General features: G+C 34.2%; 1 protein-coding gene and 1 non-coding gene across 2 annotated transcripts in view; one reads left to right on the plus strand and one right to left on the minus strand.

Moving 5' to 3' along the window:
* The window catches only part of TM9SF3 (transmembrane 9 superfamily member 3), a 60,387-nt gene that overhangs the window by 32,536 nt on the left and 8,574 nt on the right, over nt 1–19,277 (plus strand). Inside the window, exons 8-14 of the mRNA XM_012767302.2 lie at nt 842–936; nt 3,470–3,600; nt 11,577–11,716; nt 14,200–14,268; nt 17,375–17,521; nt 18,047–18,130; nt 18,247–18,323. Of these exons, the coding sequence (XP_012622756.1) occupies nt 842–936; nt 3,470–3,600; nt 11,577–11,716; nt 14,200–14,268; nt 17,375–17,521; nt 18,047–18,130; nt 18,247–18,323 (743 nt within the window). The remainder of the gene's footprint in view (nt 1–841; nt 937–3,469; nt 3,601–11,576; nt 11,717–14,199; nt 14,269–17,374; nt 17,522–18,046; nt 18,131–18,246; nt 18,324–19,277) is intronic.
* On the minus strand, nt 18,509–18,612 carry LOC142875771 (U6 spliceosomal RNA). The gene has a single exon (XR_012923064.1). It is a non-coding gene; the product is annotated as a U6 spliceosomal RNA (small nuclear RNA).

Raw genomic sequence — 19,277 nt, forward strand, 5'->3', positions numbered from 1 at the left:
TTGTTTCCTCTACTAGATATAAGTTCCTTGAGAGTAAAGACTGGGTCTTCACTTATCTTCGAATTTTCAAAGTGCCTACATAAAGAGCTTTGTACATGGAAGGTACTCAGTCAGTGTTTGTTGAACTGAAGTGATTATGTATCACCAACAAAGCTATTTCTCTGTAGTTTCTGTTATGTTTCCTTAACATAACCTTTGCAATTCATGTACCACATAAGCTTTAAAATAATTCATTTTAACCTAAACCTGAGAGTTTTGGTGAACAGTTGAATTTTAGGGATAATATATTGTAGATAAACTGAATCCCAGTAATAGTACAAGGGAAACTAAATAGGGAAAGTCTCAGTGCTGTACCATTTAAAATAATAGCATTTACTATAAGTTATACCACTTGCATTTTATTTCTTTTAGCAGGCAAGAATCATAAGCAGTTGAATCAAGTTATGAAAAGGACTATTCTCGTCATTTTTCTTAATAGATTAATATCCTGTTTGATATCATGGGGTTGGTTTACAGGGTTGCAAAGCAGGTTTAGTGCCAGATTTCAATATTTTTGCCAAAGACGTGTAAAGTACGTGTTTAGAATATATTATGAAATTTAACTGCAGGTTTAAAAAAATTAGGATCAGCCTGGTATCATGAAGTGCAGTTGTAACTATAAATTCATTCACTAGAGAAGCTTTTGAGGGTTTTTTTTTTTTTTTTGGTAGTTCAGGATGTGATATTTTTATACTTCTGTTAAATTTATCTTTGGAATTAAACTAATACTAATGTGGTAGACTATATGATGTTTTCTTTAAGTTATTGGTTTTATTTGATCTTATATGTTCTGCTTTTGTAGGAGAGGATCAATGCTCAGTACAGCCATATTTGTCTATGCTGCTACATCTCCAGTGAATGGTTATTTTGGAGGAAGTCTGTATGCTAGACAAGGAGGTAACTTAGGAATTATCACTTTGTGTTTTTAATTATAGATACTAAATTTTACTATGAGGTATTTGGAATTTAAAATGGACAGTAAAGTCATTGTAAAATCCTTTGTTACCGCATTTCACATAATCTCTAACAAATCCATTATTATGTGTTCTCTCTTGATTTTTGGAATCCTTGCATTTTATTTCCTAAAATTATGAATAATTAATAGATGATCTCTATTGTCCACTGTGAAATTAGCCCTGAGAAACATGTAGGAGGGTACATTTAAGTTATTCATATTATTTGCTTTGAGGTACCTAGCTGTAGATGTGATCCATGTAAAGGCTATGGTCCCCAACCCCTGGGCCCCAACCCCAACCCCACCATCCATGGTAAAACTATCTTCCATGAAACCAGTCCCTGGTTGGGACCACTGATGTAAGGCCTCTGCACAGAGTATAGCTTTATAGACAAATGTAAAGCCATGTTTAATGGCCTGTGCATAAGGTTTCTGAACAGTGGTAGGGAGAATAGGAAGGAGAGCTGATTATTTCTCTTGACCCTTAAATACTTATCAAAGGACCCTTTGCAAAAGATTTCTGTTAGTGTCAAAATCTCTTGCTGTAAGAGCACACTTCATCTTAAATACCCCCTTGCTCCTTTGCTATTGTGACCTAGAAATGATGGAAATAACACATGGATGATACAAGGGTGCTGAACTTTGGTGTTTTGTCCTGCTTCGACATTCAGAGGTCCTTTGTTTTCCCTGTAATAGTCTTCATTTTCTAATAGGTTTAGAAAAGTGTGATAGTAGATTTGCATATTTTAGTTTATGAATGAAGGGTTATTAAAGACCTTACAATCACATTTCCAAGGATAGAGTTGTGAGTTTCACAGCCCATCCTAAGCAATGTCAGCAGTGTCAGCATTAGGAGATCCTGCCATCTTTTAGTAGACTAGAAAGATGGTTATAGGAAATCAGAGCATAAGATCATTTAAAATTCCCTCAGGATATCTTGGTTTTCCATTGCTTTTTTATTGGTCCTAATTGACTTAATATGCTCTATACCCTCTATATAGGTAATTCCTTGGATTGCCTGAGGGGAGTATCATTATAGATTCCTGACTATTTAAGTTTGGTGTTCAAGTCTCTAAATCTTGCCTCCAGTTGTAAAAAATGAGTCCTATCATATTGGATTATATCCTAAGGAAGTAAGGATACCCAAGGCAACTTCTACTTTGAATTTGACATGGAAACTAGAATAAAAATGAAAAGTTTCCACAGCAGAAATAAATTTATTTACACTTAGACATAAATTTACTTTTAGTCTGATTCCAAGTTAAGAACACCCAGACAAACTTTCCTTTACTACACTTATTCTTGAAAGCTGACAGTTCAGGCTCAGGTCTAGGAGTATCAAATCTTACAAAGTATAATCTAAAGATTATGTTCTGATTGATAGTATACTGAGGAGGTCTGATAATGTCATGATGTTTTTGTCTGAACAATCCATAAAAACCAGATTAATTTAGAGATGTCTACCCAGGGAATCAAGAATTTTTAGGTTATCTTAGGATTTGAACTACAGTGAAGCTCAGGGTCTTCACACTGTCCTCAGTGCACTGAATAATACTCTAGGCGCAATTTGAAGCTAGCAGTAGTCTGGAACTTAACCGGAGTCTCCAAGGGTGTGGGGAGCAATAGAAAGCACCACAATGCAGATGCCTGGGCTACTACTTGTATGCAGTGGAATGTGTGTGGAATTCTTTTTGACTGTTCGAGGGAAGGGAGAAATAGAGTTGGAAAGAAGTTTTGTTAATACATGTGTGAATCTGAGAAGATAATGGAAAGTACAGGAAAAGAAAATTCTAGGAAGTTATTGGAATTGAATAGAAGAAATACTTAATTTTAATTAGTTGCCATTATTAGTTGAAAAAGAGAGATTTTTGAAACCTACCTGAAAAAGAAATGAAATAGAGGAGAAAGCTCAGAATCAATGAGTTTTTCTGGAGGAATGTTACAATTTGGGGTAGTAATTCTCTGAGACAGTTGTTTAGAAAGAACTTTATATATAAGAAAACAACACTGAGGGTATTGCTTGTCTTTCCTGTAGCATTTCCTATTTGGTTCCGTTGCTTATGTTTATGGAGTTGAACTTTAATAGTGCTCCAATATTAAATATTTACACTCTGTTCCTAAGCTATATGAAGATGTTGTCTGCTGGCTTGTATACCCTGCTGTTACTAGAAAGACAGCTCCTTGTTGCTTTCCTGGTCGATATGAGCATGATTTAATATTTTTGATTATATAGTTAAAAAATTTCTTCCCTTGATTATTTAAATAATGAAATATTCATTGTATAGAATGTTGACAGTACAGAGAGGTACAAAGAAATAGTAAAACTTATAAATCTATAGTTCTCATTGCTGAGAGAGAATTTCATGATCTCTGCATTAAAATCTTAAATAATTTGGTACTATATAATTACATTTTAAACATTAATACATGCGTGTCTATCTAGCTCTGGTTTTCATAGTTTCCTTTTTCTGTCAGGAAGGAGATGGATAAAGCAGATGTTTATTGGGGCATTCCTTATCCCAGCTATGGTGTGTGGCACTGCCTTTTTCATCAATTTTATAGCCATTTATTACCATGCTTCAAGAGCCATTCCTTTTGGAACAATGGTAAGTTGTTTGAATCTTTAAACTGAATAAGTATAAACATTCTGATATGAGTCCTGCAGCCTACCCAAAGTACTTCTTATTAGGTGTTTTGATAGTTTTAGCCAGTCCCTACTCAGTCCTGGAAAGTTAGGTGAGGAGAAAACTATTGTTACCTCCATAAATTTTGCTTAAGTTTAGACCTAGAGTTGCTCTTTTTTTCTTGATTCTGTAACTCAGTAAAGTGAAAGGCTGAATTTAAATATGACAAAAGAGAGCACTATAGCTTTATATCAGAGCTGGTAGGGACTGGTGAATATATTTTAGAGAAAGAATAATGACACATCAAGAAACATAGGTGTTTTAAGGTGATAGGTGAGTGTAGTGGTGGGAAGTAAAGCTTCTCTATAATACCTTTTTTATTAACACATTATTTTTAGAACCTCACTAAGCATTTATATTAATACTAATAATATTTGTTGCTATACATATTAAAATCCTTTCACATATCTTATGTGTAATTTTGAAATGTTTTAAATTATTTAAATATATTAAAACTAGAATACAGATATAATGGTGCTTTACAGAGTTAACCCACAGTCTCCCAGTTCTTTCTGTTACTACCTTTTTACTAGAAACAGGTTTAGGCCTAGGCTAGCCTGCAGTCTTGATGTATACTTGTGCACACATGCATATACATATACACATGTATGAAAGTTACAGGGTGATTACTGGTTTTAGAAGAGCTAAATAACTTGGTCAGGGTCATACAGATAGCTAATGGTCGAATTGCAACTAGAACCCACATCTCTTTCTGAGTTTTAATCTTATTTGGGTTTTCTTTCTATTATATGGGAGTTATCAAATGGTTACACAGAAATTCCAGATAACTGCTTGTTTTACAGTCCAGATTTTTCAAAGACACGTTGAATATACTTTTTAATTAAATATTTAATACTTTTTATCTAGGAATATTTTGAAACTTGCTTCAAAATTGAATTTCTTTTTTCAAGCCAAAGTAAGTAATAGTGGCTAGGAAAGGAGAAAATAATTAATTACATCAGACTGGAAAGAATTTGCTTCATAGTAGTTCCAGGCCATCAGAAAATACATATAGTGAGTCAAGTTTACTTCTTAAATATCATCTGCTGAATGAATTATTTTCATAGTGCTTTAAAAATTAAAATTCTGATACTATTATAATCTTTCTCAGAAAGTTCTGAATTTTATATTGTTGAAAATGGTACTTCAAAGTTGCTTTGTCTCACTAAAATTATACACTTTAGCACTTTATAAATGGAGTTTTAAATGTTAACATTCAATGTAATTGCCTTTAGATAATTAAATATTGCTAATAATTAGAGTATAATATTAAACTATGCTGAACAAGAGAAGATTTATAAAATTGACCATTAGTGAATGAAAAACTAACTGTTCATACTTAGCAGGCTCCTGCAATATTATGTTCTCAGTATACAAGTGTGACAAAATAATAAAGATCTATAAAAAATTGTGTTAGAGAACTCCATTACCTAGGCTGAACTATTGACAAATGCTAAGTAAGGCAAAAAAAAAGGATTTTGTAAAGATATTTTCACAGGAAGACCAAAGGCTCATTACATGGGATCAGTGATGTAACAAAGTAAAAGAAGAATGGTTCCATCCCATTCTTCTTTTTATTTTTCATCAAATAAAATAAACTTCAAACAAGGAAAGTAAGGGGGAAAATACCCCGATAAGAGAGAAGTGAGACCTAAGATAGGTAAGGCGATTGGTCGTACAGGAGTACCCGGCTACCTTAGTCGAAAGTCTCCTTGCTTTCAAGATCATGTAAATGGTCTTTTAGAGACGCTGAGAGATCATGCTGAAAAGTAATGTTTGAACAACTATATAAGAGCAGAAGTATTTTAAAACTGGACACAGGCAAATTTACTTTTCCAGGAGGAAAAGGAAGAAAGTGGATTGGGTTCTACCTTACAAAATGTCATGAACTTGATGAGACACAAGGTTTCAGAATGGGTTATTTTAAATTTTATTTTTTAAATGACAGTAAGTAATGACCATTAGGAGACAGTATGGCTACATTAAAGCAAAAATGCTAGAACAAATTCATTTTGCCTTCTTCATAGGTTTTAGTAGAGCAGAAGAACAAAAGGGTGTATAGGTAAAATATTATATATTGTTGGGTAAGATTGGGAAACATGGCTAGAATAATAATATATAATCATAAGGCAGATGTGTAACTGAGTAATTATAAAGTATTAGGATGTTGACCATAGTATTTCATACACTATCCTTTAGTAGAATGTGACAGATATTCTTGTCTCTGACCTATTCAAATGATTATTAATAACTTGGGTAAAAATTTGGTGGTCTGCTGAAAAAGGACATGAGACCAGAGAGGAAACTAGTAGTAATATGGAATGATATAGAGAGCATCTGAAAAGATTTTAACTGACTGAAATTATGTGACAAATCTAACAAGATGAATGATCATGACAATAATAATGTATTTGCATAGTACTTTGTACTTTATAAAGCATTTTCACACCCATTATATCATCCGATTTTCAGAAGAACCCAAAGACATAGAGCTAGTGGTGTGATTACCCTTATTTTTTTTTTTTTTTTTTTTTTTTTTTTTTTTTTTTGAGACAGAGTCTCGCTTTGTTGTCCAGGCTAGAGTGAGTGCCGTGGCGTCAGGCTAGCTCACAGCAACCTCAAACTCCTGGGCTCCAGCGATCCTTCTGCCTCAGCCTCCCGAGTAGCTGGGACTACAGGCATGTGCCACCATGCCCGGCTAATTTTTTATATACATATCAGTTGGCCAATTAATTTCTTTCTATTTATAGTAGAGACGGGGTCTCGCTCTTGCTCAGGCTGGTTTTGAACTCCTGACCTTGAGCAATCCGCCCGCCTCGGCCTCCCAGAGAGCTAGGATTACAGGCATGAGCCACCACGCCCGGCCAGATTACCCTTATTTTACAGATCAAAGAACCAAGACTCTTTTGTAGTAATTGGCTCAGAATCTTGTTTTCTTTGTTTTGGTGCTGGTGAGTTTTTATTCTTTTTTACCTCTTTTCCCCCTTTGTATCAGAAAAAATCCTAGCTTTCTTCTGAGAACAATGGGCAGCCTCTGGAGAATGTTTTTTGCCCTTTTCTGATTGTCTATTTTTACAGATATATTGAGGTCTGATAAATTGTGTGTTTTAAAGTGTACATTTTGATTAATTGTAACATATATATACATTTGTGAAACCATTACCACACTGAAGAAAAAGAAGATATTTATCACATCCAGAACTTTATAAGCCTCTATAATTCATCCCATCTCTTCCCCTTCTTATTTTCCTCTCCCATTCCTACATAACCACCAGTTTGCTCTCTTAACATAGCTTAGTTTGCATTACCTAGAATTTCCTTTAAATGGAATCATACATCTTGTATTCTTTTTTGTCTGTTTTATTCACTCACAAAAATTATTTTGAGATTTATTGATGCATGTATTAATAATTTGTTTCTTTATATTGCTTAATAGTATTCATTCTATTGCATGGATATAATCCTTCAATTTATTTATCCCTTTAACTGATAATGCATATTTGGGTTGTTTGTAGTTTTTGGCTGTTACAAATCAACCTGCTGTGAGTATTCATGTACGAGTCTTTATATGGACATATGTTTTCATTTCTCTTGGATAAATAACTAGGAGTAGAATGGGATGAATCATATGATAGTTTAAGTGTTCAAGAAACTGCTAAACTTTTCCAGAGTGCTTTTTGACATACTACATTCCCACCAGCATTGTATGATAATTTGTATGTGTATTATATACTGTATTCTTACAAGAAGGTAAACTAGAGAAAAGCAAATGTTATTAAGAAAATCATAAAGTTAGCCAGGCATGGTGGCACATTTATAGTCCCAGCTGCTCGGGAGGTTGAGGCAGGAGGATCACTTGAACCCAGGAGTTTGAGGCTATAGTGCCCTATAATTGTACCTGTAAATAGCCACTGCACTCTTAAAAAAAGAAGAAAAGAAAATTGTAAGGAAGAGAAAATATATTTACTATTCATTAAGTGGAAGTGGATTATCTTCATCCTCATTGTCTTCACATTGAGTAGGCTGAAGAAGAGGAGGAATCAGTCTTGCTGTCTTAGGGGTGGCGTAGGCAGAAGAAAATTCAAGTAGAAGTGGATTTGCGCAGTTCAAACCTGGGTTGTTCAGGGTCAACTGTGTATAGAAAAACAATTAAGTTTTAGATATTGGCTTTGCATCCTACAACCTTGCTAAATCCACTTATTCTAGCTGTTTAATTATAGATTTTTTACATAGAATTTTTTAAAACATAGATTATCAAATTATCTGTGAATAAAGGCAGTTTTACTCTCCTTTCTAATCTGTATGCTTTTTATTTCCTTATTGTATTGGCTAAAACGTCATTCAATGTTGAATAGAAGTGGTGACAGCAGACATTTTCTTTGCCTTGTTCTTAATCTTGGGAGGAAAGCATTTTAATCTTATGCCATTAAGTAAAACGTTACCTGTAGGGTTTTTTTTGTAGATGCCCTTCATCAGATTGATAAAATTCCCTTCTATTTGTAGTTTGCTGAATTTTTTTTTAATTGGAATGAATGTTGGTTCTTGGAATGCGTTTTTCTGCGTCTTTTCACATGATCTATGATTTTTCTTTTTTAGTCTGATTAATATGGTGAATAGCATTGATTGATTTTCTAATCTTAAATCAGTCTTGCATTCCTTTGATGAACATTATTTTGTCATGATGTATTATCCATTTTACATATTTTTGGATCCCATTGCTAAAATTTGTTGTTTTGCATCTATGTTTATAAGAGATACTGGTCTGTAGTTTTCTTATAGTGTCTTTTTTGCTGGTTTTGCTATCAAGATAATGCTAGGTACATAGAATCAGTGTTTTTTCTACTATAGTACTACAGTACCCAATAGAAATAGAAGGGTAGGTTATATATTAATATGTTGAAAATATCTGGATAAATTAGATAGGCTTCTTAGATGCATTTGTATTTGAGTTAGCCATGCCCTGATTAGTATATCCAGTTGTTGAAATGCTTGAATTGAGGCTGAATACTTTTTAATAATAGATGTAAAGTCATAAAATGTGTGAGTTTAAAAAGGGATAGTAGAAATTATCTGCTATAAGCAGGTGTTGAAGAAATACTTAAACATAATGGCTGACAGGATGATATATTTCCTAAGAATCACCTTACAATTACCACCTATTATCCTAAAAAAATTCTTGCCCATTAGCATTCCAGAATAGCCCATCTTAGGCTACTTTTTCCCTTTCCATTCCATTCATACCACAGATTTTCTAAAAGGCCAGTCTGGAAGCAAAGATAGAATAAGTAGTAGCCACATTCTTGGTTTATGAATAAGATTGAGAAAAGTTGACCAGTTGGTAGATTTTTGGGGTGTTAAGTACTGACAGGCAACACTTGTTCCTGACGTGTTATGGATCAGGGAGGCCCTCAACATGGAGAAAGTCTGTCGTCTCCCCACTGCCTGCATTCTCCTCTGGTCCATGAATAGTGGCTAGGGGAGAGCCTTCTATTAGTTTACATTCCAGGGTTTTCTCCAGTGTATTAGACACTCTTGGTTGCTACATTTCATTTTAAAATGAAACCTTAATCTGGATGTCAAACATAGAAAACAGATAAAAGCATGATTCTGTTAGTGTACATATATTTTGCAATTCAATGTTTTAACATTTTACATTTAATGAGAGCAATAAAGTTGTGATGAATATCAAGGGATATGAATAATAGTTATACCTTCTTCAGCAACCAGTTTATCTGGTTGAATATCAGTATTGAGGAAAATCCTGACTTCACAAAAGAGTTAGTTCCATGTGATTTTTTTTAATAGCCTGTCTTGCAATTTAAGAGTATTCTTCAAGTAAATTCATCCAGAACTTGAACATAAAGGAGTAGGGAATTGGTTTCACAGTTTAATCACTAACAATTTCTGATGAACTGCTCTTATTTTTTAAATCATATATAAAATAATCAGACAAGAAAAGGGAAACATTTTTAAATAAATGCTAAATAGTTGATAATATCTTGATGAGAGTATGGGTTCCTTAATTGGCTGTTAAGGGTGCAGAAGGCAAGATGTGCCCTTATTTCACTGGCCACTCAATTGCCTATGACACACATGTGCTATACTGGTACCTTTGCTTGCACAACTTTTAGTAAGTAAATATGTTGTAGGCCTGAATTGGGATAGGGGAAAGTGAAGGTAGAACAAAAGAACCCATGTAGCATTACCAATCTTCCTAATCAATGACACATTTCATTCAGTTCAACTGTATTCACAAAGATAGCAGGAGAAACTGTATTCTGAAGTTTGCATGAAAATGAGTTAACCTGTCTGTGGTATCCATAGTGTATTGATATTTGGTATAGAACTCATTGGAATCTGTGTATTTTTATTGCAGTTGAAATATTTTTAAAAAACTATTTTCAAAAGAATATTCAAATCAAATACTTGTGGAATTCCTGAAGCTCTTGAGCAGGACCTGAAAGTTCTGTGGAACAGTTTGAAAACCATGTGTTGCCACAGAAAGATGTTTTCTTCAGTTTCTATTAAATTTTTATTTGAAATTAGAGTTCTGGCAAATTCAGGGAAAAATACATAGGTCTTAATTATAATGTGTTATGGTTTATTAGTCTTCTAGTAATTAAGAAAACAATCAAAAGCAGAAATTGAGAATTTCTCCTTTAATGTATGAGACATATATAATTCAGAGTATATTATATGTAGAGCTTAAAGACATCTGCTCATTTTTGATATTTTACATAATAATTATATGAGCATAAATTCATAGGCCTAAACTGAGACACAAATAAATTGAGTTTCCTTAAGTCTGATCTTTAAAATGGGATTACAACTCTCATAACTCTCACACATTTACGTTTTATCTGAAAGGAAGACAATGATACCTATTGGCTTGGTTAAAAACACACACAACACACACACAGAGGATGAAATGAAGAGATAGTTTTTACTAATATTGCTTTAAAAGAGGTTCTTCTCATGCTATCATTTTCTCTCAGTGTCTTTACAAGTTTCATTCAGCTTTTCTCTCACTTTTATTTTCTTTTAGAACCCCAAAGCGTATAATGAAAAGAGATCTTAGAGGTGATTTAGTTCCCCATTTTACAGAAGTTCTGAGTGAAGGAAACATAACTAGATGCTGGCCAGAAAAGCGTGAATGTGTGTCATTGTTTACTCAGATTTTACCAAAAAAATAAATTAATCAAAAATAAATATTTTTCTGATTGGTGACTTTGGTTCTAGAATCTCTTTATGGTCTTCTCTGTAATTTTAGACTTTGAATTACTAATAGGCAGAACAATATTTGTACTGTTTTAGTAATGACACATAGGTAGGTAGAGATATGCTTCTATTGTTAGGATTCCAAGGCAGTGTAGAGAAGGAAAAAAGATCATGAATTGAAATTTTAGTCTGGCTGACTACTAGCTGTGCGATCATGAGAAGTTACTTAGCCTTTCTGAGTCTTATTTTCTTCGCCTGTAAAATAGGGAAATAATACATATAAAGCTCCTTGTGCATGTTAGGAATGCAAGAAAGTATAGCCAAATTAAAAAAAAAAAAGTATAGCCAAATAAATAAGTTGGTTATAATGATGAAAGATAAAAGATAGATGTTAAAAGCATGACAGCTGAAAGTACAGGAAGAGAAAAAAGGACTATAACAGAGACAGTATGGAAGACTAGGAAAAACAGGGCAACTAAAATAGATAGGAAACAGTTCAATTTGTATTAGTTCAATTTGTATATTTTAAAGCACATGGTTTTTCATATTGCATAATTTTAGTCCATATTGAATGTAAACATTTTCTTTTGTGATCAAATTGTGTTTAAATCTTTGTGTCCCTTTTTTTTGTTTTTATTAATGTTATTCTCCAAGTAATCACATTTTTACTTAATTTACAGGTGGCTGTTTGTTGCATCTGTTTTTTTGTTATTCTTCCTCTAAATCTTGTTGGTACAATACTTGGCCGAAATCTGTCAGGTCAGCCCAACTTTCCTTGTCGTGTCAATGCTGTGCCTCGTCCTATACCGGAGAAAAAATGGTAAAGAGAATGCTAAATCTTGTGATTGTTTCTCATAATATATGAGTTCTTAAGGCTATTGTAACTTTAAAATTGGTGTATATTGATAAGAATGACTCCTAGGTTTGAGCTTAAGAATTTGTTCATTTTAATTTTTCCTTTATCCTACATTATTATTAATAGTCATAAATTACATCCTTATTTCACTTTCTGAATGTTGTGCTACTTACAGATAGGTCAGGTGCTATGATAAGAACCTTGGTGTATAGAGGTGGGTGGGGCTGGGGACTAAAGCTGCAACAGTTTTATTAAGCCTGCAGGCCAAATCTGCCCATTGTAAATAAAATTTCGTTGGAGCTCAGCACACCCATTTATTTACATTTATCTGTGGCTGCTTTTACACTATAGCATCAGGATTGACAGATTAGTAGTTATGTCAGAGATCATATCACCTGCAAAACCTGAAATATTTACTACATTTCTAAATGTTTGATTCTAACCAATAGATATATAGCCAGATACATCCTACTAATTGACAGGTGAATTAGGGTTTGAGACCAATTATAATTTATTGTTATATTCTTCATCTTCAGTTGGGAATAGTATAGAATCTCTCAAATTCATGCCTGTTACATTTTATGCACAGAATGTATTCTTGAGGACCTCCCAGGATCCAAGATTAATCCTGACAAAGGATACACATATTTTTGTTTAACAGTTAAAGAGGTGCCTCTATGACAATATTATAAATATAAGTTTATAGTTCATTTGACCAGTTAGATTTGAAATTTTGATTCTTGATGGATTTTTAATTTGAGATGATTTTTATTTTTTCAAATTTTGAACATAAAATAATGTAATTAATATTTTTATGTTATTGTTATAATGCAGATTTGAGCAAAACGTAAACTTACATTTTGCTTAAAATTAGTAAATTGAATATTAGTGCTGCTTTATGCTAGTCTACATTTGTTCTTTATCACCTATTTGTAGAGTGATCTGTTCTTGTCTTAGGAATTGGCCATGTTCTTTTCTTTCCTTAGATTGGTGTTTATAAGAGACTTTGTCTAGAACTTTTGTATACATTCTTTAAAGTAAATTATTTTTTTCCTAAATCCATGTTAGACCGTTAGGGCCTGTCAATGTCCTGATGTTCACACCTATTACTGGGGAAGGTGAGGTTAAAGAACAAGCATAGTCAGAAGTCTCAAAAGTTCTTCTAAGTCACCAGGGCTTATGAAGGGGAGGAGGGAACCACACATAACCTTCCTCATCAGAGATGGGTCACACACATTTAGGTATAGGAAAGTTCATATATGTCTTCATTTGGGGGGATATAATCACATGGAAACCTAAATCTGAATTCTAGATTTGGCTATCATGGACTGTGTCACCTTGGACAAGTCACTTTTAACCTCTGTGGGTCTTGGCTTCCTATAAAACAGGAAAGGAGATTAGATTAAATATTTTTAAGTTACTTTTTTCAACTCTCAACTCAGTTTTTTAGTTTGTTCATTCCAGAGATATTAGTTTAGTATCTTTTCTGTGCCAGATATTATGATAGACAATGGGAATACCTAGATGAATAGCTCTGCCTTCTAGGGTTTATAATCTAGTGAAGTCTGATACACAGACACACACACATGTGCGTGAGTACATATATGTAATTGTATATATTGTAACTGTACATGTGTGTGCACATATGTAATTGTATATATTGTAACTGGACAGTTACATACATGTAATTGGACAGTTACAATATAGTGTGGTAAGTGCTGCAGTGGAAAGTTCAAGAAGCAGTGAGAGAATGGGGGAAAGACCCACCTCTTCCTGGGAGACTCAGGGAAGGCTTTTAAGCGAGAAAACTTGAGCCAAAGCTTGTAGGAAGACAAGTAGGAGATGAGAGAAGACATCCAAGTGGAGAATTGTCAATTGCAGTCAGTAAAGGCTTGTTTAGTGAATTAATGAAGGTTGAATTTTATTTTTAATTCTTTCTTTAGCCTCATTATAAATCAGAACATATACCTTAATTGTATAATTTGTAGGAAAAGAAATTACAGAGCCAAGGAGAGAGAGAGCAAAGAGATGGCAGGGCCATAATTTGGGAAACATTATTTCAGATAGGGGTCTCAAGACTCTCATTTTCTTTCCCTTTGGCTTTCTGTGAATAAATGCCTTATAGAGTTCTTAAAAGTTATTGAGGGTGGTAGAACAGGAGTAAATCCTTAAGAGTCTTTCTTGAGTTCTGCTGATGGCAATAATTTTTGTTCCTCAAATACTTGTTTTGGCCTTTAATGCTGGAAAGAATATTCATTATAACCTATGGATAATTTGAAGTCCTACCTGTGTATTGAACCTCTTTGGGTTCTGGCTTTTCTTTTTACTGGTTTGTTTCTACTCTTTAGAGGTGATTTTTAAGTATCAAGCATCTGCTTTCTATTATCAGGATTTATATAATATGAAAATCATATTAGAAGTTTACTATTAATTTTAATATTTTTCAGGTTCATGGAGCCTGCAGTTATTGTTTGCCTGGGAGGAATTTTACCATTTGGCTCAATCTTTATTGAAATGTAAGTTTTTTAATAATGTATTTATGTTTTGAGAGATTTGATTGTAATAAGAGAATTTAGGAGTTAGGGTACATATAGAATCATCAGATGGGAAAACATCTAATAGGGATAGTCTGTTAATTCTATGGCTTCCAGAAAGGCATTTACATAGACTACATAAAGGTAGTTGTCTGCTCTATTCTCAAATATTCAGGTGAAATTTATACTTTCTTATATTATATTCTAGACCTCTTTCACCTAACAGAAGATCTTAGAAATTAAAAACATATATATGCTAGAATGGTAGACTAGCCTTTGACCATATGCATGATGTGAGGAATTAATGGGTTTTATGGTATTGAATATTTCTGAGGACCTAAGGAACTAGGTAAACCATTACCTACTAGTCAGTCTAGGCCCTGACATCTTTTGATGTGTAGTCATTCCTAGGTTCCTTCGACAGAGGCCTGCAAGAGTGCTGGGAATTGTGTACGTGTGTGTGGGTGGGAGGTATGCCATCTTGTGCCCACTCAGCATGCTTTATATCTGCATCCTTTGTCACCTCTGCAAAATATAAGCCTTTCTTTTCTCAGCTGGTGTCCCAGTGTCCCTCGATGGGAATGCTCTGGTTATTTTAGGCAAGACAATTCTTTGTATAGGACTTTCTCAAGTACTGCAGTCATACACCCTTGGCTCCTGCACCAAAATGCCAATCATTGTGACAACTCAAAGTACCTTACATGTTTCTAGATGCCCCACTGCTGATTCTCTTCTGTACAGTAGGAGCCTCCTTACTAGACATGATTGGATTGGTAGTTAATTAATGAAGAAGTTGGCTCATGTAAGGGAATTATTTAAAATGATACATAATATTTTATTTTAAAACAACTAAATATACACCCTTCACTAATATATTTTTATTTTTTTAGAGACGGGGTCTTTCTCTGCCACCCAGGCCGGAGTGCAGTGGCGTGATCACAGCTCACTGTAACCTCAAATTCCTGTGCTCAAGTGATCTTCCTGCCTCAGCCTCCTGAGTAGCTGGGACTACAGGCTTGTACAGTCCCTTCCTGGCCAATTTTGTTTTTTAAATTTTTTGTAGAGACAGGTCTTGCTATGTTGCCCAGGCTCATCTTGAACTTCTGGTCTCAGGTGATCCTTCCAAAGTCCTGGGATTACAGGCATGAGCTACTGTGCCTGGCCTGATTTTTTTTTTTTTTTTTTTTAATACAGAGCCAAAGTCTTGTCTTTGATTTGTATCTACTGATTGGAGTTTCCATCGTTTTTCCTTTGACATTCATAATACAGCTTCTGTGTTTTCTAACCATTTAAGGCCAATTTAAATGGAGCAAGAACATAAAGACCTGTCTGAAGCATTCTCAGTACAGAATCCTTCTAGATTTGTACATTTGTCCCCCAGGCTTTTATGACCATCTCACCCATATCTAATTTTATAACTTTTTTTTAGCAACTCACCCTTATCAAATCTTTCCAAAGCATTCAACATAATTTTCATAGAGACCACACATCCTTTTTGTGCCCATGTTTATTTGTTTATATAACATTTAATTTAGTCAATGTAGTGTAAGTACACTAACAAGTACAACTGACCTAAGTAGATATGGGCCAACTCATAGTTGTCACCTACCAGCTCCAAGTGTGCTGTGGGCATTAGTACCTTAGAGAGGGATTGGAGTGTGTGTCACTGTGTAACTAACTCATGGATTAACAAAGCCAGTTCAGGAACTTCTATAGTTCCAGTCTGACTTTGCTTTGTGTCCTCACCCTGACTCACCTGTGACTGCTTTTTGCCTTCTGCCCTTAACCAGTACTTCTGGATCACATCTCTTCCTGCTCTCTCAGGCACTGTACTCCACACATAGATAGCTACTCTGTTGTTTCTTTAACTTCTCTTCTGTTTTGATCACCCTCAGACTCATTCTCCTCCTGGTAACCAAAGTGATCTTTTTAAGTTATCAGTCTGATTATGTCACTTCTTTGCTAAAGACTTCTGATTTTTATTGAAGTGAGGTCCCAACTTCATAATGTGATCATTAAAGACCTTTGTAGTAATAAGAACTGTCCTATTCACTTCTTCAACATGATATCTTAGTTCTTGCCCCTTCATATAAAGTACTAGCCATATTGAATTACTTTGAGTTTTTCAAAATGCAGTGAATTCCCTTATTTGCTAACCTTTGCTGTTCCTGTTCCTGAAACATTCTTGTAGCTCCCCTCACCCCCCACATGCCTTATCTGATTGTTCTCAATACCTTCTCCCCAAAGCTACATCCAGCCAAAACAGGAAGTTGCCCCTCTTAAGTGCCTTGGTGACATATCACAGCATATCATGACCCTTTACTGTGTTTCCCCACCAGCCAGTAATCTTCTTGAGAATAGAGACTTTATTGTCTTCAGTTTGTTCTCACTGCTTTCCTGATATGTGGTAGGGGCTTGGTAAATATTCGTTGAAAGAATGAATGATAAATAAATGAATTAACAAGCAGAAGTGAACAAAAAAAAAGGCAAAAAGGCTCTGGTATAACTTAATGATGACTTAGTAACAGATTTAGGGTAAATTGTCTTTTTCTTAATGAAAAATCTTAATGCTCTTCACTATACTCTGAAGACAGTGTGAATCTTCTTTAGGCTTTCCTAATTACCTTCTTTTCTGAATTTTATACATTATTGCTCTATCAAACTTACTTTTCTATTTAATAGGGTGTTTTATAAAATACCAAATACATTGCTTGACTAGTGTTGTATCTACAAAATAATGAAAGAATAAGGGATTGACTTTTACAAATATGGATTTTCAGCTATTTTCATTTGTTCTTTTCTATATTTTACTCCTTTAAGCTTCTAATTTACTCAGTTTGCTTAGAGGTGAATGCCCTACTGAAGAATCTGTTCTTGAAAAATTATCCTAGAAAATATTTTTTGAGAGAATTTTAGAGGATTTAATAGATGAGAAAGGGTAAAGGAAACTGTTGGAAGTTACTTGAGAGAAAAATATTGAGATTCAAGTGAGACAATAGTGGGAATAAAAATGTAAGATGTAAGCAAGAGCAGAGTGAGCTTCAAGGATAAAGACTAGAAACATCTGCCTTTATTGCATCTTATTTAGGTATTTCATCTTCACGTCTTTCTGGGCATACAAGATCTATTATGTCTATGGCTTCATGATGCTGGTGCTGGTGATCCTGTGCATCGTGACTGTTTGCGTGACCATCGTGTGCACATATTTCCTACTAAATGCAGAAGATTATAGGTGGTAAGTACGTATTTGTGGGAAGGAACTTTGGGGTCCATAAAATTTTAAAATAAGATTTGCTTTGAAGTCTATCAAGAGGAGTAAAAGATCTGTATTAAAAAGTGTTGCTACTTAAAATAGTATAGGGATTTTTTTTTCAGTTATAAAAATAAAGATTTTAGAGGAAAAATAATATCAGTCAAATTTTTCGTATCAATGGGGGGGTACTATGTTAGAAATATTTTTACAAATTGCTTGGTAGGGAAATATTTTTACAAAGCACTACTCCATTTTAAACACAGGGGACTTAAGTCTGAAAAAGGAAATGGTGTATTTAAGGTCACTTATAATAGAGAATCTGACAAAATTCAGCATCTTTCCTTCCAATTCTTAGACTCTCTTTTTGTTGATACATTTAAGTACCATGTACATGCATTTGTTTTTTAAATATGTAGAATTTTAAAAGATGTTTTTATCAAATATTTTGATTTAAAATCTTTATTTCAGTGCCATGCATTCAAAAGGGTTATCTTTTCTTTCCCCCAGGCAATGGACAAGCTTTCTTTCTGCTGCATCAACTGCAATCTATGTTTACATGTATTCCTTTTACTACTATTTTTTCAAAACGAAGTAAGTAGAGATATTCTCTCATTTTACTAAATTTGTCCTTTAAATACTAAAATTTAAGGCTTTAAATGGAAAGTAAAAATGGATATACTATATGTGGTTATTTTGTTTTATTTCAGGATGTATGGCTTATTTCAAACATCATTTTACTTTGGATATATGGCGGTATTTAGCACAGCCTTGGGGATAATGTGTGGTAAGTTGTGAAATTCTTTGAGTATCGTGAGTAAATCTGAGTTTCTCAGAATCTAAAAAAAATATAATAATTGGAAATTAAGAAATTCCATTCTGTTGTTAGATCAGGAACACCAAAATAAACCCCCAATCTGGTTTCATTCTGGTTCCCTCCAAACCTAATTTATCACCTCATTAATTTCCTTTTTTTTAATGGAATGCTTCACAAATTTGCATGTCATCCTTGCACAGGGGCCATACTAATCTTCTCTATATCATCCCAATTCTATATGTGCTACCAAAGTGAGCACATTGCTTTCTATTTTTATAGAAATTCTAATAATTCTGTATAGCACAGAATTCCATGCCACAATTAGTTTCTCATTCATGTGGAGAACTGGCCTTTTTAAAGCTCAGGTTCCACAGAAAATATCATGATGTAGGGAAGTGAAAGTGTTGCTGAATGATTTCTGTTTGGAAATTTCTCCGACTGTCCATGAAGGTGCCAGTGTCCAGGAGATAGCACAGTTCTGAGTACATACTTGGGTGTTTGCAGACTGGGCTTAATTCTGGCTCTGCCACATGTATTCTTTGTGCCTTGATCCAGTTTCCCAAGCTCTCCAACCCTCTATAAGATGAGAATAATACCACTATTTCATGGGTCTATCTCATTCTTCCATTAAAAAGAAAAGGTAATAGTTATCACCATATAAAAGAGTATAGAATGTGTGGAATAGCTAGAAAATAAAGAGAGAACTTTTGGAAACAGCATGATAAATGGAAAGGGCATGGACGTGAGAGCCTAAAAGCACTGGATTATATCTCCACACTGGCTAGGCACAGTGACTCATGCCCATAATCCTAGCACTCTGGGAGGCTGAGGCGGGAGGATTGCTTGAGGTCAGGAGTTCGAGACCAGCTTAAGCAAGAGTGAGACCCCACTTCTACTAAAAAAATAGAAAAAATTAGCCAGGCG

Source organism: Microcebus murinus, chromosome 14 (genome assembly GCF_040939455.1).
Source record: "Microcebus murinus isolate Inina chromosome 14, M.murinus_Inina_mat1.0, whole genome shotgun sequence".
Lineage (NCBI taxonomy): Eukaryota > Metazoa > Chordata > Mammalia > Primates > Cheirogaleidae > Microcebus > Microcebus murinus.